This window comes from Protopterus annectens, chromosome 2.part2 (genome assembly GCF_019279795.1).
Source record: "Protopterus annectens isolate FY-2018-M chromosome 2.part2, PAN1.0, whole genome shotgun sequence".
Taxonomy (NCBI): domain Eukaryota; kingdom Metazoa; phylum Chordata; order Ceratodontiformes; family Protopteridae; genus Protopterus; species Protopterus annectens.
Window position 1 is genome coordinate 907889465 of NC_056730.1, and position 25201 is coordinate 907914665.

Below are 25201 nucleotides of genomic sequence, written 5' to 3' on the forward strand. Positions count from 1 at the left end.
GGTGGCAATATAAACCAAATGTTGGCTATTGCATGTTGCAGATAACCGGAAGTGATGATATTTTTCTGTGTTTGAATGTTTGAAGTTCGAGGCTTGATTAATATATGGACAAGTTTTACATCTTCCACATTTCTTTGTTCCGGAGTTACTTCCCATAGGTTTAGACATGAAACCATCCTTATTGCAGAGTGGTCATTTCAGATTCTTCCTGTTTTTGAATGTAAATCTGGGTTGATCACCCACCAGTTCTTTCATCTTTTCATCTTCCATTAATATGGGCCAATACTTTTTAACTACTTCGTATATCTCTGTACTGTCTGTACTATAAGAGTACATTGTAGATGTTGAGTTGGCGTTCCAGTTCTATTTATTTGTACTACTTCAGATGTTGATTCATTGTAGTAAGGACTCCCTTTGGTATTCCTTAAGGTGTTTAAATCCACAGGCATATTTATTTAGGTCTTTCTCTTTATAGCCGCGTCTCTGTAGATGTCCTTTCAACAATTCACATTCTTTCCTGAAAGTTTTTTCCTCTGTACATAATCTGGAAATACACATTGCTAGGTTGCCCATTATATTTTTATAAATATGTCTTGGATGCATACTTTGTCAATGTAAATAATGGTTCCTCCAAGTATCTTTACAATGTAATTCTGTACATAAGCCTTGTTCTTGAGAATACTTCAATTTCACATCCAAAAATACAATTTCTTTGTCAGAATAGTTAACTGTAAACCTAAGGAAATCCATTGATGAATGTAAATAGTCAACAAATAACTTTAGATGTTCATTGTGTTATACTGCTGCAGTCATCACACTTGGGTTATCCTGCCGTCAGGCGGTCCCGCAGTCGGCCGAATTCCAAAGTCTTGGTCCGGCATCGGTTGTCGTCGCTTCTTCCGTGACGTCAGTGCGACAGGGGGATAAAAGAGGCAGCCAACGCTATTTTCTTCAGTCTTTCTTGTCTCGCGGTGCCCGAAGCAGAAGCAGTTCGCAAGTGCCGGTCGGCTAGCTCCTGAGATTTTCGAATCGAATTTCAGCCCAAAGTCTTCTCTAAAGCTAAGTACCCAGTTGGGGAAACTTTTCTTGCCTCAGACCGATGTCAGACAAAGTTAATAATTGCATTTCTTGCGGGAAGCAAATACCTCATAAGGATTTTCATTCATATTGTATTCCTTGCCTAGGCCCAGACCACGACGTCTCTGGTTGTCGGTTTTGTGCTAGGTTCAACAAATGTACAATCAAGCGTCAGGCAGATTTCGCCCGACATTATTTTGGCAAAAAATTTAATTATAGCATGTCGTCGGAGCAACCGACATCAGCAATGATTAAAAAAACGCAAGGATAAGGACAGGCAACCAAGGCCAAGACCAGATACCGAGGCCTCAGCAAGGCCTGCCGCCAGTTCTCCGGTTTTCAGTGAGGCGCCTACACAGCCCCTGACTACCGCAAATTTAGAAATTCTGACGGCCTCCCAGACCGAATCAGCTGGGCCTCAGGAGCCGGTTCCATCTCACCCCTTGGACGCTAACCCTGACGGTGATCCGGAGATTTTGGATAGGCCTTCGGTTTCTGAAGGTGTCTCCAAACAGACAACTATCTCTATTAAGTCTTATGCTAAACTCAAAGCCCCCTTAAAAGTTAGGAAACTGGGTCCACAGTCCCCCCCACAGGCATCTATGCCTAAAAAACAGATGCTTAAGATGGCTGAGGATTTAATTACCCTTATCAGGGGTTCACAACCCCCTCCTTACAAAAGGCCTAGACTGGAGGAAGATTATCCTTCCTCTGACCAAGCATCCATTTCCTCAGTTAACTCTGAGGACCAGGATTATTCCTTCCCTCCTTATGAAGACTCAGATGCTGAAGAGTCCATTCCCTCTGTCTCCCCCTCTGAAGACTACTCTTTTGGGGAAACTTTACACACCATGAGGGAACACTTCCACTGGGAAGGCCAAGATTACTCTGACTCTAAGAAAATACTCTGTGAATTTCTTCTTCTCCCACAGCATAGACCCCTTACAATTCCTCCAGTTTTAGACATTTTGGATGATGTTTACACCGAATCTAGTCTAAACCCAGATTCCTTACCTTCTGCACCAGCTAAACCAGACAGATACTACCGAGTTCCTGATTCTCATAAGTTTCTATATAAAAGCCCTGTTGCAGACCCCGAAACCATTTCCCAGGGTCCCAAAGGGGTTAAGGCCTCTACTGCTAAGAATCCACTACTTTCTGAAAGAGATTCCAGAGCATTAGAAAGATTTATTTTATTTATTTATTTTACATTTGTTGACCGGGCAAGTCTAACTGGATATATGTCCTTTTTCAGTAGAGGCCCGGGGAGAAAAGCTCCAGGTTATAATACATAGAACATACGTAGTTCATAATAACAGGCTGTATAAGGTTATGATAAGCAAAGAAACAATAAGCATGAGTAGCAATTATGAAAAAACAAAATAGTCAAAAATTTTTTTTTTTTTTTTTTGTGTAAAGTAAAATATTATGAAGGTGGCAAAATATAAAGGAAAGGATAAAGAGAGATAGCTGTGAAGTAAAGATAGGACAGATATCAAAGATAGAACAAGATGAGTAGAGGAGGAGTACATAGTTTTCTAACAGCTTTAAAAGTTGTTTTAAGAAGGAGTGGTGAGAGAAAAATACCTAAGAAGAGAGGAGAGAAAGTTAAGATGAGTGAGTGCTGTTCACTGGGTAAGTTCCATGTCTTAATGTATAGTTGTGGAACTTAGGAAAACAAGCTATTGGGGAGTTGGGTAGAGAAGGGGAGAGAGAAGGTGAGATAGGAGATAGATGAGCAGGTATCTGATGCCTGATGGGCATATACAGATGACCGTTCTAATCCATGATGACAAATAAATAGCATAATCTACTTGGTTAGTATTATGTTTTCCCAGCAGTTATGTCATATTCTGTAGGGAGTCCTTAAGCTCACTGAATTCCCTATATTCCCAAAAATGTGTTCCCATTTTCCTCTCACATTCCCTTCACATCTGCTCTTTGCTTGAGGAGTAAATCTCTGAGGTCTGCTTGGAAGTATAAAGCACCTCTGTTGAATATTTCCATGCAAGTATCCTGAATCTCCTAGATTTCATTGGATACCTAGAGGCCTTTACATTCTTCTTCCTGTTATTTTTTTGTAATTGTTCTAATCTCTCTACCTCCAGGTCTTTTCTAATGTCCTCTGATTCTTGTCATTGCAGATAGGCTTCACTGTTGATGTCACACGTCTTGATGTTGTAGGTGACTTTAGCAGTATGATATTGACAGCATCCTGTTTTGTTTCAAGAAATTTTTTGGTGATTTTTTTTTAGTGCATAACACCTCCATTTGAACAGCTTTTTGAATGAAGTCCCATAAATGGTCTGCTGTTGCAATAAGTTTTTATAAAACTTTTCTTCGTAGTTTATACTTAGTGTTTTTGTGCCACTGTTCTGTTACAATGCATAGTGAAGTTCAGCAGTTAATAACCTGCCCTTCTTTATCCACTGTTGAAATTGCCTCCATTTTTGTGTGTATGTAGGCAGCTGAACCAATGCGTAATTCTAATTTTTCCATCATGTTTTAGTTTTGCAGAGTGAACTTGAATTTCCTAAGCCAGCAACAACAGTAGTGTTTAGTACCGCAAATTATGAGTCATTCTCTACAGATGCATACTACTCGCAACCTAACCATCCAGAGCCTTCTTTGCAGTACAGTAGCAAAAATTTACTTCCAGCAACATTGAAAACTGAGGCTGGAATACCTGATCCTTCTTCAAGTAGTATTGCAAATTCAGAGCCTAGATTTTCTTTACAGAGTGAGAAAAATGTAACAGGACTGGACCTTTTATCCACCGTAGATAGCAATACAACTAAAGAAAGTGAGTCATTGGATCTAGGAAGATGCAGCGATTCTGTTTGTGATCTTATTAGTGATACAGGAAGTTCATTTGCTGAAGGTGATGTGTGTGTCACTGTGAAGGAATTGCAGTCTTTGGATGATCAGTCTAGCAGGACATTATTGATTGACTTTGCATCTTCACCTAGCAAACCAAAACATTGTGGCAGGGATACTAAATTGCAATGTGAAAGTGAAAATATAAAAAGGTTAAGTCTGCTGGATATACATGTCTCTAATGTTACAGAAGAAGTTAAACACCCTTCTCCATGTAGTTCAGATTTGCAGGGTGAAGTTGCAGTTGTGGATTGTGGAAATTTTACAGATGATAATACTGGGATTGTTTCACCTACATCTGAGGTTCAAAATGCACAAAATTCCAAAGGAAATGAATCATGTAAAGACTTTATGCATTCTTTAGAAGGTAATGAAAGTGCCATCTGTACAGTTGTGGAAGATAGGATAGTGTTTGTTGGTATTGCTGAAGGAAGTAAAGAAAAGCATAACAGTATCAGTGAAAATCCAGTACCTTTGGAACAGTCAAGTACATCTGACTTGGAGAAATATAATGCTGTAGTTAAAAATGTGGACTGTGCAGTATGTGATAATGCACCTGAATTACAAAAGGAATCTTGCGCTGAAGAAAGTGGTCTGGGAACAAGTTTGCATAATTTGAAGTCTTTTGAACAAAATGAAACTACAGAAGATGGCTTCTTATCTGCAAGTGACCCTAGTGATGATATCCAACCAGCTTTATCTTGCCTCCCAATCCCTTTGTCTGCTTGTGTTTCTTTGGGTGTAATCCAAGATGCAGAGAAGAATTGTATTCAGCATGAAGTTGTTGACAGTGTGGTTGGTGATGGAGTAGCAGTGTGTGCTGAGGGACTTGCAGCAAACCATGTCAGTTTCAGTCCAGAGCCCAGAAGACAAGGAAGTGTTGGCCCTGAGGAGGAAAATGGATGTGTGGTTAGTGCTGATGTAGAGTCCAAGTTTGAAGATGTAGTTACTGATTTTGGGAAATCCGAGAAGCTTGAAGGAATAAACTCAGAATTACAAACTGTACAGAAACTGGTAATCCCTGTACCGTCCTTTCCTGCAACTCCAGAGTCTGAAATAGAATTTTCTTGCACTGATCAATTTAATAATGCCATTTTGGATTGTGAACATTTAAAGCTAGATGCACCATACCAGTGTGTTTCTGCTTTAACTGTTGATGAGGAGCTTATTGGAGGCTTTGAGCCATTAGTCAGTGATTCTGAACTGGATGCCTTCCTTATGGAACATAATGTGGTTCCAGGTGTAGGAGTAACTGAACTGGATAAAAGTGAACCAAGTTTAACAGATGAAAGTGTTTCTCTAAAGAGGAAAGACACCGACTATTTTAAATATGTTGAAGATGATCGTTACCTTACCAGAGATTCTGAAAGTGTAGAGATTTCTCCTGGACAAAATAATGTACAAACTCCAAATGCTAGAAATTTGTCAGAACTAACCACATCTAAAGACTTGGTTAATTTACACGAAGACTTGCCTGTACATTCATTTGATGTCAATAATTCTGTAGCTGTTACCCCAGAGAATGTGGAACATGTTTATGTTGGAGGTGCTAGACCAAAGCAGTTGTTCAGCCATCCACAGAATGTGCTAAGTGGAGTAATGTCAGACACTGCTGACACAGTGAGTAACTTGTCTGTTGCAAGTAAAACAGACCAGACAGCAAATTACCTACAACCTTCTAATCCCACAAACCTTGATCAGAATGTTCCTAGTGTATGTCTTACAGCTGCCGACAATAGCTGTAATGTTAATCTTGAAGCCAGTGTGGAAGAGAGTGAGCATCACTCTGCCAGCATAGAGCCAGAATCGTTTAATGAAAAGATGGAAGGTAGCAAGCTTGGACTCAAACAGCCATCCTGGATTCCTGATTCAGCAGCACCCAACTGTATGAATTGCAATACAAAGTTCACTTTCACTAAAAGAAGACACCACTGTCGAGCTTGTGGAAGGGTAAGTGGTTCAACAACATTATTGTGCATATTATTTTTCCCTTAAGATTTTCTTTTGTAGTTATTTTGTTAGTGAAACTGTGCAGGGAGTCATTCATCATTTTCCATCCAATTGTTTGATGCTTAACACACATTACATGAAGAATGCAACTTTGCTGTGTTACCACATTTTAATTTTTTTTCTGCAGTGTTGTGGCTATGTGGCTGTGAAGCACAAAAAAAGTGTGATTTTTATAATGGTACATGTTTGAGAAAGCTGTTAAGATATGCTGTCAATTAACACTTTAGGTATGCAAATCAGAGCACTTTAACGCCTAACAGATGTCCTTTAAGAATGCAACTGCAGTCATAACATATGGGTTGTCCTGCCTCAGGCAGCCCTCGGTCGGCCGGATTCCAAAGTCTAACGCCTAACAGATGTCCTTTAAGAATGCAACTGCAGTCATAACATATGGGTTGTCCTGCCTCAGGCAGCCCTCGGTTGGCCGGATTCCAAAGTCTGGGTCCGGCGTCGGCTGGTGTCGCCTCCTCTCCGACGTCAGAACGGCTGGAGTATAAAGGCATCGGCCGACGCCATCTTCTTCAGTCTTTCTTGCCGCGCGGTGCCCGAAGCAGAAGCAGTTCGCAAGTGCCGGTCGGTCAGCTCCTGTGTTTTCAGTACCAATGTCATCTAAAGCTAAGTACCCGTTGAGAACATTTTTCTTGCCTCAGCCGATGTCAGAACAAATTGAGAAAGTTAATAATTGTTTGTCTTGTGGTAAACAAATACCTCATAAGGACTTCCATTCTTATTGCCTACCTTGCCTGGGCCCAGACCACGACGTCTCGGCCTGTGCTGCCTGTGCTTGCTTTAATAAGCGCACTCTCAGGCGCCGGGCAGAATTTGCCGAAGACTTTTTCGGCGAATCTTTCGCTTATATCATGCCGTCGGAACAACCGACTACTCAATCTTCCAAAAAACAAAAGGACCGGGACCGACATCCTCTGCCCGCGTCCTCCACCGATACTCCTCCTAAACCCTCCGCAAGTGCTTCAGTCCCTTCGGAAGCGGTAATTCAACCGCTCCAGGCCGACGACACAGCGTTAACTCGTCCTTCAGTCTCGGAGTCTACACCGGTGCCGGTTGTTGACTTTCCTCCAGAAACCGAAGTTCTGGATCTACCCGACACCGTTCCTGTGGACAAGGTTACTCCTGCACATGGGGCAGCTAGGCCTCCTGTATCCATGTCCATCAAGGCCTTTGCACGTGCTAAGGCCGCCAGCCAGACCAAGGCCCATCCTAAACCTACTGCCCAGGCCCCTTCTTCTGATAAACAGATCATGTCTCTTGCTGCAGATCTTATTTCTCTTATCAGGGGGTCTCAGCCTCATCCAGACAGAGGTTCTCAGCCTGCAGAGAAAAGGCCCAGAACTGAGCAGGCCGACAACCTCTCTTCAGATGAAGCCTCTGGGGATTCTGAGCCTTCAGATACCCAAGAAGAATCCTTCCAGGCCTATGAAGACTCTGATGCTGAGGAATCAATTCCCTCTGCCTCTCCTCCAGAGGATTTTTCCTTCGGTGAAGTCCTACACTCTATGAGGGAGCATTTTAAATGGCAGGGTCAGGAATTCTCTGATTCCAGGAAAAGGCTACGTATCTTCCTCAAGCTACCCCAGCACAGACCTTTAGCTATCCCTCCAGTTATGGATGTTCTGGATGATGTTTTCTCCGACTCCAGTGCTAACCCTGATTCTCTCCCTCCTGCTCTTGTCAAGCCAGACAGATATTATAGGGTCCCTGACACCCACAAACATCTCTTTAAGGCCCATTCTGTGGATCTAGAAACTAATTCACAGGGCCCCAAGGGAGTGGCTACTTCCACAGCCAAGAATCCACTCCCAGAGGATAGGGAAGCTAGGTCCCTGGAGAGATGGGGTAAAAAAGTTTATACCTCTACCACCCTGGCCATGAGGTCACTTAACTGCCTTTTTCATATGTTTCAGTACCAGGATTTTTTACTGGATGATTTACAGAAAAAGCTAGCCTCTCCTGAGCCTATTAATAGAAAGGCATTGCAGGATCTAGTACATAACACTCAGCAGGTTAGCAATCATTTTCTTCAGTGTGGTTATGATGCATTGGAGGCTTCATGTAGGGCAGCTATGACTGGGGCTGTTATTTGTAGACATGCTTGGTTAAAAGAACAGCCACTGCCAGACCATGTTAAAGTAAAGTTACTTGATGCACCTCTGGAAAAACAGAAGCTTTTTGGTGCTAATGCACAAGATGTGTTGAAGTCCATTGAGGAAAAAGCTAAATCAGTACAAACAGTCAAAGATTTCCTCCAGGTTCAGCCACCCAGATTCAGCAGGAATTGGCCTTCAAAGAATTGGTCCTTTCCAGACACTGACAAGTTTCAAAGGGGAAAAAACAGGCGTGCCCGAGGTAGAGGGCAATACCGAGGCTCCTACAGGGGCCGCCAATGGCAACCACCAAATCAAAGAAGTGGCGCAGGCAGTCCAGCTGCACCACAAGGACAACCACAATGACTCGACTTTCATACCGTCTACAAAGGCTCAAAGAGAAGCACCTTTGGGCGGAAAATTATCCTTATTCTCAAAAAACTGGCATATATTAACCAAGGACAACTGGATTCTGGATTTAATAGACAAAGGTTACAGATTCCACTTCCATACTTTACCAATAAGACAAGGCATGCCAAACCTGCCACTTCATCAAAGGGCAGAGGCACTCATTCAAGTTTCAAAGCTGTTAAATATAAAAGCAATAGAAAAGGTCCCTCCACAGGAACAAGGCCAGGGATTTTATTCAAGACTGTTCCTTGTTCCAAGAAAGGAAAACAAATGGAGACCTATACTGGACTTGTCTACTCTAAATACTTATCTCATTGTGCAAAGTTCAAAATGCTGACGTTGCAGCAACTCCTTCCCATGCTGGGCAAGGGGTCTTGGCTCGTCACTCTGGACCTCAAGGAGGCATACCTGCATGTCCCAATCAGACAAAGCTGCAGAAGATACCTCAGATTTCTTGCAGGGACAGAGCATTATCAATTCTCAGCATTGCCGTGTGGCTTATCTACTGCACCCAGAGTGTTCACGAAATGCCTGGCATCAGTAGTGGCACACTGCAGACTCCAGGGGATTCAAATATACCCCTACCTGGACGACTGCCTCATACAAGCAGACAACAAGCAAACCTTGATAGCAAACTTGGACTATGTCATTCAATTACTACAGGCCTTGGGATACACAGTCAGCATTCAGAAATCAAGACTTCTGCCATCCCAACAGATTATTTTCCTAGGAGCCAAACTGGACACAAAAACACAGATGGCTTATCTCACAGAGGAAAAACAACAGCAGTTACCAGAGTAATTCAAAGGCCTAGCAAAGCTCTCCCAGCTGACTGCAAGGAAAATCCTGCAGGCCCTGGGGTTCATGGCATCTTGCATTCTCCTGATACCTTTGGCAAGACTTCATATGAGAAAGCTGCAATGGTACTTAAAAAGCTTATGGTCCCAACACAGCCAAAGCCTAGAGGACGTAATCCCACTCATTCCATGTCTGCAAAGAGAATTTTTGTGGTTGGCTCAAGCAAGTCAGTTAAACAAAGGCATGTCTTTCAACAAACCTCAAGCAGGTCAAATGATTACACAGACGCCTCAGACCATGGATGGGGGGCGCACATGGAGGGCAGATGCATTCAAGGTCAGTGGACACCAAGGGAAAGGCATCTGCACATAAACCAAAAAGAGATGTTGGCAGTGATACATGCAATCGAGACTTTCGAAAAATCACTTCAACAAGGACATTTGCTAATAAGGACAGACAACACCACTGTTATGTGGTATATAAACAAGCAGGGAGGCACTCCTTCTTATCCCCTCTGCAGACTAACAATGATTCTCTGGGAAAAATCCCTAAGTCTGAAGATACATCTGCAATCCCAGTTTGTGCCAGGCAAGGACAATGTACTGGCGGACAAGCTGAGCAGAAATTTCTTGGATCCACACGAATGGATGCTGCATCCTCACATTTTCTCCCAAATAACAAGGACATGGGGAAGACCGGACATAGATCTCTTTGCTTCTCACATGAATCATCACCTGGAAAAGTTCTGTACAAGGACCCCACCATCCTCTAGCCTGGAAAACGGATGCTCTCTCCTTCAGCTGGAAGTCCCTAACAATTTATGCATTCCCTCCTCTACCACTGCTGACCAAGGTGATACTGAAGATTAAAGCAGAATAACCAACAGGCATTTTGATAGCTCCAGACTGGCCAAGGCAGCACTGGTACCCATTGCTGTTGAGCATAACTCGGACCAAACTGTGGCCTCTGCCCCTATGGCCTCTGCTTCTAACACAACACAATTACAGGACGGTTCATCAAAACCTGAAAACATTGCATCTGACAGCCTGGAGGTTACCATAGCTCCTTCCGATATCTCTCTTTCCAAAAAAGTTCAAGAGATCTTACTTGGAAGCACGCAGACCTTCCACCAGAAAAACCTATTCAGCCAAGTGGAAGAGATTCATCATCTGGAATGCTAGCAGGGGTCAGGATACAACAGTATTGAGTATACCTCAGATATTGGAATACTTGGCAGAAATGTTTCATACTGGTCTCTCATATTCTTCCATAAAGATTCATGCCTCAGCAATCTCAGCAAAATACAATTGTGATCCACCTGTGTTTTCACATCCGTTGCTAAGACAGTTCCTAAGGGGGATAAAGAATATCAAACCTCCCAGGAAACCGCCAGTACCTGCATGGGACCTCAACTTCGTCTTGGAAAAATTAACCCTTCCTCCTTTTGAACCAGCAGCAACTTCAGAAATGCAATTTCTCTCATGGAAAACGGTTTTCCTATTGGCAATCACATCAGCAAGAAGAGTCTCGGAGATACAGGCACTCTTGGCAGTACCTCCTTTTCTCATTTTTCATCAGGACAGAGTCTCTCTAAGAACCACTCCTTCATTCATGCCAAAAGTAATTTCCAGGGTGTCTCTAAATCAAGCCATTCACCTGCCTACTTTCTTCCCCAATCCTCAAAACAGGGGGGAAGCACTGCTGCATACTTTGGACATACACAGGCAACTACGCTACTACTTGGACAGAACTAAGGCCACCAGAAAGTCTGACCAACTGCTTGTAGCCTATGCTGCTGGAGTACAGGGAAAAGCAATCTCCAAACAAACAATTTCCAAATGGATTAGACACTGCATCAGATTCTGCTATTCCTTTCATGGAAAAGGTGTGCCAGCCAATATTGGGCCACACTCCACCAGAGCTATAGCCACATCCACAGCTTTCCTAAGAGGAGTGGCTACAAAGGACATTCTAGAGGCTGCTACATGGAGCTCCATGCAAATATTTACCAAGCACTACAACCTGCCTTTATTCTCCAGATCACGAGCAGGCTTTGCTTCGGCGGTCCTGCAGGGCATTTTAGCTACACCATTACTTTCTTAGTTCCAACCACCCCCAGCTTGGCTATGGTATTCAACCCATATGTTATGACTGCAGTTGCATTCTTGAAGGACATAGTACAGTTTTGTACCTACCATAAATGTAGATGTCCGATAGATATGCAACTGCAATCGGATTCTCCCACCCTCCTACCCCTCTGCAACCTTCTTTATGGGTCCACTACCCCTATCCCTATTAGCTGGGGGTATCTCTATGGTGTATCTGTTTATTACTGTTGTGCATGTCTGGAATTTTTTTTATCCATTCACCAAATTTAGCCTTCCTAGGAGGGCACCTGGCATCTGGGGCAAGAAACACTGAAGAAGATGGCGTCGGCTGATGCCTTTATACTCCAGCCGTTCTGACGTCGGAGAGGAGGCGACACCAGCCGACGCCGGACCCAGACTTTGGAATCCGGCTGACCAAGGGCTGCCTGAGGCAGGACAACCTATATGTTATGACTGCAGTTGCATATCTATCGGACATCTACATTTATGGTAGGTACAAAACTGTACTTTCACCCATCTGTAGCTTGTGTGTGTGTGTTTGTCTAGCCATGCATATAAATATGATCATTGTGAGTCACTGTTGCAGTAAAATCTCATTGAGATTTCCTGTTGGGGAAGTCTTTGGACGGCCTGTGTGCCAGTCTCTTTTATTCCTCCTCATGGGCCTGCAGACGCCCTTCCCTTTAACATTAGTAGATAATGATCATCAGCCGACACCATTTTTTCAGGTCTTTCTTACTTTTGGAGCCTGATACAGATCTGGCGTCATCAGTTGGTCCAAAGCCAGAGTTTGAATTGCGATCAGATCAGGTGCATGTTGGATATACTTGCCTTACAGGGACTTCCACACTGTGGGTTTTTTTTGTCTGGGCCGGGAGTTCAACATGCCCAACTGTCCCTGTTTCAGTTCTGAGACCATTAGGTTTAAGGTGGAATTCCAAGGAAAATATTTAGGTAAGGAAAGGGATTTTCTGGGGCTTACTGTCATTTATGGCTTCCGCTGGTCAAGCTGGGATAGAACTTCCCTCTCACAAGTAGTGTCCAGAGTATGTTAAGGTTGCAGATGACAGCCAGTCTGTGTTGGCCACTCTTCCCAAGCTTGTGATTGTTGGAGGAGAGATGCCTTCACAGTCACCTCCATCCATGGAGCATGTGACTTGGACAGTCTGATATGCCATTGGTCTCCTCAGTTTTCCACTTGGACTGAAGGGCTAGGTTCATTGGTTGGGTTCAGGATCGTTGTGTAGTCCTGGCTTCAGACATCCATTCCAAGACTGCAAAGGAGAAGGGAGGACTTCATCCTTTGACAGAGGTATATACACGGATATTATGAGATCCAGACAATTTAGGTAGAGCAGGACCTCTGCTGCAGAGTCTCCTCTTAGGAAAAGAAAGGTGGACCTTCTCCCTGGGATTACAGTGATTCTTATGACTCAGATAAGGGTGAGTTGGCATTTGTAGACCAGATTTCTTCTGGTTCACATGCTGCCTTTGTGTCAAATGAAAGTCTTGCCTCAGTTTCACCACCTGAGGATTTCACCTTTGTGGAGACCCTCCACAAGGTGAGACTAGGCTAAGGATTAGCTTCACTTTTTAAGAAAAAGGTTATAGAATTTCTTAGATTTCCTGGACAGAAACCTCAGGCTATTCTTGCAGTCATAGAGGTAGTGGACAGTGTCATTCCAGACTCTTCCCTGCAGCCAGATTCCCAAGCATCTGCTCCTAGGAAGCCAGATAGTTTTTATATGGTTGTGGATTTTTACAAGCACGTTTTTAAGAACTCTTGTTGCGGACCCTGAGATGATGTTTTTGGGTCCCAGGGCACCCAAAGGTAGCACCTGTAAGAGCCCCTTCCTAACTGAGAAAGAGAGTAGGGCCGTATATAGGTTGGGCAAAAAAATCTACACTTCTGCCATCCTGCCCACAGGAGTCCTCATTTGCCAGATGTTCATCGTGTTTCACTGTTGCAGTCATTACACTTGGGTTATCCTGCTGGCAGGCTACCCGCAGTCAGCCTGAATTACAAAGTCCTGGTCCGGCGTCGGTTGCTGTCGCCTCTTCCCTGACGTCAGTGCGCCAGGGGTATATAAGATGCAGCCAACGCCATTTTCTTCAGTCTTTCTTGCCGCGCAGTGCCCGAAGCAAAAGCAGTTTGCAAGTGCCAGTTGGCCGACTCCTGAGATTTTCGAAATTGAATTTCAGAACCAAAGTCTTCAATAAAGCTAAGTACCCTGTTGGGGAAACTTTTTCTTGCTCCAGACCGATGTCAGTAAAAGTTAACAATTGTATTTCTTGTGGGAAGCAAATACCTCATAAAGATTTTCACTCTTAATGTATTCCTTGCCTAGGCCCTGACCACAATGTTGCTAGTTGTTGGTTTTGTGCTAGATTCAACCAATGCACCATTAAGCGTCTGTTTGATTTTACTTTACATTACTTTGGCCAAAGGTTTAACTACATAATACCATCACAACAACCGATGACCGGAATTCATAAACGCAAAGACAAAGAAAAGGACAGGCATCCGAGGTCCAAAACTGACGACGAAGCCTCTTCTAGGCCAGTTGCCGGTTCTCAGTGAGGCGCTTTCGCAGCCCCTGACACCCGCTACCTCAGAGCCACAGGCCGCTTCAGACTCCCACGTGGAGACAACTAGGCGTCTAGAAACTCAAGGTATTGGGCCTACGGAAACTATTCCCTCAGATGGGTCCGGAGCTGCTGAGCAGGCATCGGCTTCTGAGGGTGTTTTCAGACCTTCACAACTTAACAGCAGCCAAGGCAAAGTCTAAAACACCTTTAAAGACAAAGAAACAAGTACAGCATTCTGCTGGACAGTCATCCATGCCAAAGAAACAGATGCTTAAAATGGCTGATGACCTAATTACTTTGATCAGGGGTTCCCATCCCCCTCCTGATAAAAGGCCTAGGCAAGACACTGACTGTGACTCCTTTGACCAGGTCTCTATTTCTTCTGATTCCTCTTCAGAGCAGGGATACTCTCTTCCTCCCTCTGAGGACTCTGATGCTGAAGAATCTATCCCTTCAGCCTCTCCTCCTGAGGATTACTCTTTTGGGGAAACCTTGCACACCATGAGGGAGCATTTCCATTGGGAGAGCCAGGATTATTCGGAATCCAAGAAAAGGCTCAGAGACTCAGCACAGGCCTCTTGCTATCACCCCTGTATTAGATATTGTTGATGATTTTTCTGAATCCAGTGTGTCTCCTGATTCTTTACCCCCTGCACCAGCCAAGCCAGATAGGCACTACAGGGTCCCAGACTCTCATAAATGTCTTTATAAAAACCCTGCTGCTGACCCAGAAACAATTTCTCAGGGTCCCAAAGGGGTCAAGGCTTCCACTGCAAAAAACCCTGTTCCCTCTGATGGGGATTCTAGACCACTGGATAGATGGGGGGAAAAAGTTTACACTTCTGCTACTTTAGCTGTAAGGGCTTTAAATTGCCAGTTTCACATGCTTAAATATCAACAATACCTAATGTCTTTGCTAAAACAGAAAATGCTTACAAGCTCAGAATGTCCTGACAATAAGGAAATGCAGGATCTATTGCATGCAGCTGAACAAGTGGGAAAGCATACTCTGCAATGTGGTTTTGATTCATTAGAGGCTTCTTGCAGAGCCGTAGTTACAGGTTCTGCCTTTCGAAGGCATGCTTGGTTAAAAGAGCAGAGTTTACCTGATCATGTTAAAGCAAAATTATTGGATGCTCCATTACAGCATGATACTTTGTTTGGTGTTAGGCAGAAGAGGTGTTAAAGAAAATGGGGGATAAAGCAAAATCAATGCAGACAGTAAAGGATTTCTTACAGGTTCAGCCACCTAGATTTAGCAGGAACTGGCCTTCTAACAATTGGTCCTTTCCAGTGTCAGACAGGCCACAAAGAGGCAGATACAGACACCCAAGAGGCAGACCTCAGCCCCAAGTCTCATACAGACCTAAACAATGGGGTATGTCAGCCCCCAAAGGCTGAGAAGACAAATCACAACCTTATAGGAAACAGTCCCAATGACTTCCCTCTACAAATGCCAAGCACTTACCTTTTGGCAGCTCCCTTAGGGGGAAAACTAGCACTTTTCTCACAAAATTGGCACATGATCACCCAGGACAAATGGGTACTGAATATTGTTTCTCAGGGTTACAGGTTCCACTTTCACACCCTACCAAGGTCAAAAGGTATGCCAGACCTGCCGCAAAATCAATGGGCAGAGGCATAAAAACAAATTTCTGCTCTCATGGGCATGAGAGCTATTCAAAAAGTACCACAGCAAGAACAGGGACAAGGATTTTACTCAAGACTTTTCTTGGTACCCAGAAAGGACAAAGCCTGGAGACCAATACTGGACCTGTCATTTTTAAATACCTTCCTGGATGTTCCAAAATTCAAAATGTTAACACTGCAGCAACTTCTACCCATGCTGGCCAAGAAGACTTGGGTAGTTACTTTGGACCTAAAAGAGGCATACCTGCATGTCCCAATCAGACAATCTTGCAGAAGATACCTCAGATTCATAGCTGGCTCAATGCATTACCTATTCTCTGCACTGCCCTTTGGCTTATCTACTGCGCCCAGGGTCTTCGCAAAATGCCTGACACCAGTAATTGCATTTTGCAGACAAAAAGGAATTCAAATATATCCCTACTTGGACGACTGCCTTATTCAAGCAGAGAGCAAGGGCATTCTTCTAAAGCATCTGGCGTTTGTAAAAAGATTACTAATTTGCCTAGGGTACACAGTAAATGAAAAGAAATCAAAACTAGTGCCCTCTCGAGATAATATTCCTGGGTGCAAGCTTAAGTACAACTGCCCAGATGGCTTATCTCACGCCAGACAAGCAAAGGCAACTGACTCATTATTTTCAAGTGATGGCAACAAAGACCCAGCTACCTGCAAAGAAAATCCTGCAGGTTTTGTGTTTTATGGCATCCTGCATCCTACTAATTCCATATGCAAGACTGCATATGAGGAAGCTACAGTGGTACCTAAAAAGTGTTTGGACTCAACATTGCTACAGCCTGGAAACAATAATAACTCTTATTCCCTGCCTGCAACAGGAGTTTCGATGGTGGGCACTGGCCTGTCACCACAACAAGGGGCAGCCTTTCACTTTACCCACAGCCAGGCAGACACTAACAACAGATGTATCTGATTATGCCTCGGGGGCACACATGGCAGGAAAATGTATTCAGGGCACGTGGCCCGTGGACCAAATGCATCTTCACATCAATCAAAAAGAGATGCTAGCTGTACAGAATGCCCTGACAGCCTTCAAGGATCGACTACATCCAGGACAACTATTACTAAAGATGGACAATACTACAGTTATGTGGTACATAAGCAAGGGGGTACACATTCCTACCCCCTCTGCAGGCAAGCCATGACTTTGTGGAATTACAGCACTGGCCTATCAAGTACATCTGCAGGCACAATTCCTGCCAGGAAAGAAAAATACTCTGGCGGACGAACTAAGCAGAAACTTCATGGACCCTCACGAGTGGAAACTAAATCCACAGGTCTTCAGCATGATAACAAAAAAATGGGGATGCCCAGACATAGAACTTTTTGCCTACCCTCACGACTGCCAACAAAAGAGATTCTGCACAAGGACTTATCACTCACAAGCATGGAAAGTGGATGCTCTGTCATTCAGCTGGAAAACCCTAACAGTTTATGCCTTTCCACCACTGTCTCTCCTTCCCAAGGTGCTCCTAAACGTCAGACAAGAGAAGCCAAAAATGATTGATTGCTCCAGACTGGCCACGCCAGCACTGGTACCCAATCCTAAAGAGCTTGTCTCAAGGCCCAGCCTGGACTTTACCTCAAATTCCTCATCTTCTGACTCGACAAAACAATCAGATCCTGCACAGCCAACTCAGAACCTTAAATCTGGCTGCATGGCAGATAATATAGCCATTCAGAACACACCTCTCTCTAAAGCTGTTATGGATGTCATTTTGGAAGCCAGGAGGCCCAGCACCAGGAAATCTTATGCAGAGAAATGGAAGAGATTCTGTGCTCAGAACCAGGCACAAGGACTTGAACCACTTATTCCAAATATTCCTCAGATTTTAAAATACCTAACTGAGATGCTGGACAAAGGCCTATCCTTCTCATCAATTAAGATCCATGCCTTTGCCATTTCGGGTCCTTACAATACGGAACCTCTTATTTTCTCTCATCCACTGCTAAGACAGTACCTCAGAGGGGCAAAAAACATAAGACCCCCTGGAGAGCACCGGTACCTACATGGGACCTCAACTTTGTCTTAGAAAAGCTCACACTGCCTCCTTTTGAGCCAGCCAATACAGCTGATATAAAATTCTTATCATGGAGAATTGCTCTGCTCCTAGCAATAACTTCAGCAAGAAGAGTCTCAGAATTACAGGCATTAATGGCAGTGGAACCTTTTATAATTTTTCATCCGGACAGGGTTTCTCTAAGGACAAACCCAACGTTTATGCCAAAGGTAGTATCCAGTGTGGCTCTTAACCAAACTATTCATTTGCCAGCATTTTATCCAAATCCCTAGAATAAAGGGGAGAGACTTTTGCACTCTTTGGACATACACAGGCAGCTGCGCTTCTGCTTGGACAAAACAAATGTTTTCAGAAAAACTGAGCAACTGTTTGTAGCATATGCTGCAGGATCACAAGGAAAGGCTATCTCAAAGCAGACTTTCAAAATGGATAGGACACTGTATTTGTTTCTGCTATGCACAGCATGACAAGTCAGTGCCTAAGAATATTAGGCCACATTCTACCAGGGCAGCAGCCACTTCAGCAGCCTTTCTCAGAGGCTTACCAACCAAGGAAATTTTGGAGGCTGCAACTTGGAGTTCAGTGCACACTTATAGGTTCATAGGTTCATAGGTTCATACTAGGCTATCTGCCCGAGGGCATTTACAAGCCTAGCCCATAGTTTTGTGGCTTAAGCCACCCCTTTAGTATGGGGAACTATACCCATTATTTTGCTGTGCCTCTGTTGAGCAGTGACACTGAGGTAATCCCTGGGGTATATCTGCGATCTCCCATCCATTGGTCAAGATTTCTCTTGAACAAGGCCAGCGAGGTGCTCTGCCTCACATATACCGGGATTTTATTCCACAGCATAGGGAGTCTTTGGGTGATGAATCTATCCCTCCAGCACGTCCTATTAATAGCCGTGTCGAGGTTTAAGTCTCCGCCTTGTGGCTCTGGCCGGATCTAGATTTTTGAGGTGAAGCATATTCATCAAATCTGGGTTTGACATGGCCTTGTATGTTAGGCAAAGGTCACCTCTGAGCAAAGTGGCGACTGAATAGAGCTGGAGTTCTTTCAGTCGGGCAGCATAGGACAGATGTTTGAGACCCTTTATCCTTTTGGTGAGGAACTTTTGTGGCCTCTCCAGCTGCTGCAAGTGTCGGGTCAGATACATTCGAATGGGGCATTGTATTCAATCATTGGTCTGATGAGTGATGAGTATAGGGAGACTATGACCTCCCTTGATCTAGATGAGAATCCTTCATGATAAGGTGGGCAATGTAGAAGGTCTTCCTAACTACTTTAGCTACATGGGTGTCGAATGACAGACTACTATCAACCTGGGTCCCCAGGTCCCTGATAACTTCTTCTGTACTCAGTGGATTGCCACCTATTTGGTAGCTAGGGGTAACCTTGTTTTTCCGAAGGGTATGACTATGCATTTTTGGCATTTAACTTTAGGCCATGGCTCTGGCACCAGTTATCCGTTTCTGTGAGACCCTTCTGAAGGATATCTGTGTCAGATGTGTTTTCTACTATGGCGCCCAGTTTGCAGTCATCTGCAAACTTTGTCAGCCATAACCCTCCTGTGTTTGCTTGTACTTGGAAAAGTAGATGCCAAACAAGAGTGGGCCCAGGACTGAGCCCTGTGGTACACCACTTGTGACAGGCTTTGAGTCTGACATGGCGCCAGCAACTCTGACCCTGTGGGTTCTGTCACTCAGCCAGTTTGCAACCCATCTTGTGATGTATGGGTTAACATTTAAGCTGATGAGTTTTTCAATGATACCCGAGTGGGGTATTGTATCAAAGGCCTTAGCCAGATCGAGGTAGGCTGTATGGACTGCCTTTCCTCATCAATGGCTTTGGTGACTGTTTGAAAAAGTCAACCAAGTTTAGAAGGCATGATCTGCCTTTGACAAAGCCAAACTGGGATGGATCCAAAGTCTGCAAATTCCCTATGTCTTTATTTATGAGGTCCATTATGATCCTCTCCATGGCTTTGCAGATAAGGCTTGTCAAGCTAATGGGACGGTAATTTCCAGGGTCGGTGGAGGCACCGCCTTTGTGAAGTGGGACCACAGTTGCAGTGCCACTCCTGGGTACATATCCAGAGGTAAGACTATGATTAAACAGCTGTCCTAGCTGTGCGTTTAATTCCTCGTTGAGTTCGTGGAGCACACAGCGGAGGACACCATCAGGTCCCATGATTGCTGTGTTTTTGCTTTGGAGAGCAGTTCTCACTTGGGCGTTGGAGATGTTTGGGGCTGCAATCGCTGGTATAGATATCTCTCCTTTTGGGGGAGAAGTTTGCACTGAACCTGTCAGCCAGTATGTTGGCAATGTCTGTAGGATCAGTAATCTTCACATCATTATGAACTAGTTCTGAGCATATCTGGGAGTTTCCTCCCAGGTTTCTAACATAGCTAAAGAAGGCCTTATGATTGTCTTTTGAGTCTTTAGCTATTTTTCTCTCAAAATTTGCTTTGGATGATTTTATGAGAGCTCTTAGTTTTTACTTATAGTGATCAAGGGTGTCTTACCTTTTAAGGATTTTGCTCTATCTTGTAGTAGCTTCCTCCTTTGTTGTAGAGTTTGTTTATGGCTGGGGTCCACCAGAGTGGATGCTTGCCTTTGGTACAAAGAGTCTTTGTTTTGTTTGGGATTGCCTTATCCATGCAGTCCTGCAGGTGCTGGTAGAAGGCATTTGTAAGTGATTCAGTGGCTTGAGTACTGTTTTCCGTCTGCTTGCGGGCCTTAAAGGTGTCCACACTAGCCTTTAGATGTGTGATGTCGGCTTTAGAAGTTCTTACTGTGGTCTTTTTATTTCAGGTGGGGGTGGGATGAGGACCTCCAGCGAGATTAGTTTGTGATCTGATCTCACCAGTGAGGGGTATACTTCCGGTGTTGAACATTGTGCTCCCATGTTCGTGATGATGAGATCAAGTATGTTTTCTCCTCTTGTGGGATGGTGACTAGTTGTTCCATGGCATTTGAGTTTATGAATTCCAGGAACTTTTGGGCTAGGTGTTTGGGCTTGAGTAGTGTTCCCAGTCTATATTAGGGTAATTGAAGTCACCTAGTATGATGGTGTTTGGTGATACATTTATCCTCTAGTGTTTTCAGGAAGGCCATGTGAGGTTCCTGAGTTTGTGAGGGTGGCCTGTAACATGCTACAATTTGCAGAGCAGTCTTGCCTATGGTTAATTGCACCTGGATGGTCTCCGATGCATCGTGCGTTGCCACCAGTCTTGAGGTGTGGGTGTCCTTGATGAATATGGATACTCCCCTCCTTTCTTGGTATTGTCCGTTTTGGGGCGGAGCATGATAAGAGGTAAAACCTGATAGTGCTGGGGTGCTCTTAGGAGCCTTGAACCAGGTTTCTGTCACTGCACAGACATCGATGTTCTCCATACTGAGAAGGGCCTCGAAGCGTGCATTTTGAGATTTAGACTTCTGGCATTGAGCAGCATTACCCTTAGTTTTTTCCTTTTTGTGTTCTAGGGTGGTAGGTTTAGAATTTGAGCCTTGCCTAAAAAGGCACTATGGGGGTGGCAAGAGCCTTTGCCAATATCCGAATCCCAGGGTGACAGGTGCAAGCCGTCCCTGCGAAGCAGCGTGGCTTGTCCAGCATGTCATCCCAGGCAGACAGACATTGATCCCCTTTGAATGACACCAGAGTTTAAGCCAATTGTTAAAGCTGATCATCTTATCTCTGTATTGTGGCATCATTCTTGGTGAAGGTAGGATACTGCTCAAGGTCAGGGTCATACCTGCCTGGGCTACATAATCAGAGAGCTCCTCAATGTCTCTTTTCATGTAGTCCAAGGAGGTAATGCCTCAGGTCGTTACACCAGCGTGGACAATAACTGAGTCATATTTGTACCTGCTGTTGAGAGACCTGAGTGCTTGCTATGTGGCGGATTCTAGCGCCCGACAGGCAGCTTACTGTGACCTTCTCCTTACTCAGTCTGGTGGCGGGACGCCAGTGTGTCTGACTATGGAGTCACCAATGACTAGTGTGTCTGGCATTGTGTTTGGCCTTAAGGGCTGTGACTGTTTGACACTCTGACTGTGAGGTCTATGTGTTGCAGGTGTTGTTCTGAGGTGGTGGTTGTTTGGTGTCTGCTTTGGTGGCCTCTGCTGTTTTGGTAGATTTTTGATCAGAGCCACGAGTATGTCTTTGTGTGTTTATGTGTATGATTTGAGGTTGTGATGGTACTATGTGAGACTGGGTCTATAGTGTGTGTGGTAACCTTCTCCTCCTGACTGGTCTTGCCAGTCCTATGTTGAGAGAGCTCAGCCTCCAGTTTGGCCGTATAGTTGCATCTCTCGCATGTATTTGTGTTTTGTGGGAGGAGGAGAGGGTTGTCTGTGTACATGAGGCAATTGTAACATTGTCTCAATATTCCCAGGTTCACCAGCTGAGCAGGAGAGGACACTAGCAACTGATCCCTCGACATGCTAGAAGGACTAGACAAAAACTTTAAAAGAGATTCGGGGGCGTGGACGGAGTGACCGAGAAATGGGGTTTGCCTTTTGGGGTGCTATCTATAAGAGTGCCGTATCAAGGTAATAAGTACTGTAGGAACAAGTGCTAGGTTTAACAGATAGAGAAAAGTCTACTTGGAGTCAAGTAGAGATGATCTTTTAGGTATTAGAGAAAGTGCTAGTAACAGGGATGCTTAAAGGTAAGATTGAAAGAATGCACTCTGCAGTGTGCAGAGAGAAGTTAGATATGAAAGTAGGTAACTTGAGTTTTACCTGTTTAAAAAGTTAAGGTTTAGTGGAGAGTTACTATTTTAAAACAGCAAGATGGACTGAAAGGGGTGGTTACTTTTGTATTTTGGTACTATGAAATACTGTAGGATGGCCAATAAATTTAAATAATTGAAGGGGTGGGATTTCAAAAGTGATGGTTTTGTGATTACTCACATAAGCCAGTGAAAGTAGAGAGAAATGAGATATATGGTCAGATTAACATAAGAGGCGGGCAACTAGAAAGACAGTGGTATTTAACAAGACAACTTAAATGGGTGGGAGGGAGGGAAAAATTCTGCCTGACTCAGAACAGAGAGAGCTGTGGTCTCTTTTGAAGTTTTAATATGCTGTTAAACAGAATGCAAGCAAAACACAAGGTAAAGAAAACAAACTACAGTATTCAAAATATAGAAAGACAACACAGAAATACAAAAAATAACAGCAAACTAACCTTTCCTTCACAGCAAAGTGTAGCAGAGTCTGGATGAGCCTTTCTGGTAAAGCTTCTGGTAAAACTTTTACCAAGCATTATCACTTACCTATTTATTCTAAATCCAGAGCAGGCTTTGCCACTGCAGTTCTGCAGGGCATCATAGCCACTCCTAATCCTATTTAGACCCAGCTGCCCTTACTCAGCTTTGGGATTCAACCCAAGTGTAATGACTGCAACAGTGAAACACGATGAAGATAGTACAGTTGTGTACCTACCATAAATGTAGATGTTCGAGTGTATTCACTGTTGCAATCCAGGTTACCACCCTCCACCCCCTTTCTTGGCTGGGACATATCTATACTTCTTTATCCTATACAACGTATGTGGTGTATTTGCTTTTAGATGAAGGTATTGTTTTTTTATTTTACTTTGTTTTTATTAGCAATATGTATTGCCTACCTTCTTGGGGGCACCTGACATCTGGGGCAAGAAAAACTGAAGAAAATGGCGTCAGCTGCATCTTATATACCCCTGGCGCACTGACATCAGGGAAGAGGTGACAGCAACCGACGCCAGACCAGGACTTTGGAATTCAGGCCAACTGCGGGTAGCCTGCCAGCAGGATAACCCAAGTGTAATGACTGCAACAGTGAATACACTCGTACATCTACATTTATGGTAGGTACACAACTGTACTTTCCATATGGTTAAATACAAGTAAATTTTTCTGGACGAGATGAAAGACAGAGCTTTCTCTAAGGAATTTTTTATATCTCTAACTCTTGCTCTGATTGCAAAACATTCCTTGCATTGTGGCTTTGCTCTAGAAGTACCTAGCATAGCTGCCTTTGGGTCTGCTGTTAGGAAGCATGCCTGGTTAAGGGAATAGACCCTTCCTGAGTATGTAAAAATCTGTAATTCTGGATGCTTCTGTTTGGACCCAAGCTGTTTTTAAGAAACTGGAGGACAAGGACAAGTCCTAGACCTTGCAGAGTGTAAAGGACTTGTTGCAGGGCCTGACACTGAAATTTAGTAGGAACTATCCTACCAAGGTCAGGTCCTTTCCAGCCACCCAACCAAGACAAAGACAAAGGTGGACCAGAAGAGACAAACAGCAGAGACCACAAAGGAGATGGAAAGCAGAACAAAAGTACCAGGCCTACTGAGCCCTGACCCCAAGTGCCCATCAGGGAGCAGCCCGGACTCGGCAAGATATACCCCCTGTCTCCATCCCCTAAAGCCCCACCCTTTCGTTCAAGTGTAGGAGGCAGGCCTTCACTATTTCTAAACAAGTGGTTACACCTTACCCAGGGAAAATGGGTTATTCTTGTCTTAAGATGAGGATACAGACTTCAGTTTACTTCTCTTACATGATATGCAGGCATCCCCTCAGTTTCAGAAGGTCGGTGCAAAGAGGCACAGTCGCATATCAACCTCTTACTGGACCAGGGCTCCATAGAATTTGTTCCCAAGGAAGAAGATGGCACAGGGTACTATTCATGGCTTTTTTATTACTAAAAGAAGAAACTAGACAAACAAGATTGGACTTGTCTCGCTTAAACAGGTTCATGGGTGTCCCCAAATTTGGAATGTTAACTGTGCAGAAACTTCTACCCATGCTTACTCCCCAGGCTTAAATGGTTGCCCAAAATCAAAATATCACAGAAGGTACCTCCTCTTTACAGCAGGTGAGAAGCATTATCATTTCTGTCTACTGCTCCCATAGTCTGCAAAATGTCTGGCTCCAGAAATTGTTTTCTGCAGGACTTGGAGCATTCACATTTATATACTTGTCTGAATGATTGTCTTAGTCGGGCACAGCCGTAAAGGAACTGGAAGCATTTCTAATCTTAACCAGGGACTGCTTCTCAAGACAGGATTTCACCTTCAGTTTATAGAAGTCAAATGTCACCCTCTCTCAGAGGATGATTTTCTTAGGAGCCCTTCTAGACACACACTGACAGATGGGCTTCCACAAGAGAAGGCAGCCCTTTTCAACCCAGTACTTGGTCTCTACTACTTCAGGTATTTGTGGCAGGGCGATCCTCAAGACTCTGGGGTGCATGGCTTCCTACATTCTAATGATACCCACAGACGTAAAACTCTGAGACTGCAAACTCACAAACGAATAACAGAAAGGCTTCACTGAAGAATAGTAGTGTCCACAAACTTATGGAAGAGCTTTTCGTTCAAGTACCATACAGAACTTCATCAGAATAAACAGGTTTAAAGAACAAAGCTTCTTTTATAACAATTCAAACAATTCAATGCATACTTTGTTTTAAACTAGCACATTTTTAAACCAGTACACTTATACATAGGATCCTTCAGGAACAAGGAAATGCAAGAAAGTTTCAGAATGCGTAG

At 44.0% G+C, this 25201-nt stretch overlaps 1 protein-coding gene across 8 annotated transcripts in view; it reads left to right on the forward strand.

Moving 5' to 3' along the window:
• ZFYVE16 (zinc finger FYVE-type containing 16) overlaps positions 1-25201 on the forward strand; it is a 3161611-nt gene that overhangs the window by 916443 nt on the left and 2219967 nt on the right. For all 8 annotated transcript variants that reach the window (XM_044064228.1, XM_044064221.1, XM_044064226.1 and 5 more), the window contains one exon: positions 3587-5904. In XM_044064228.1, coding sequence (XP_043920163.1) covers positions 3587-5904 — 2318 coding nt within the window. The remainder of the gene's footprint in view (positions 1-3586; positions 5905-25201) is intronic.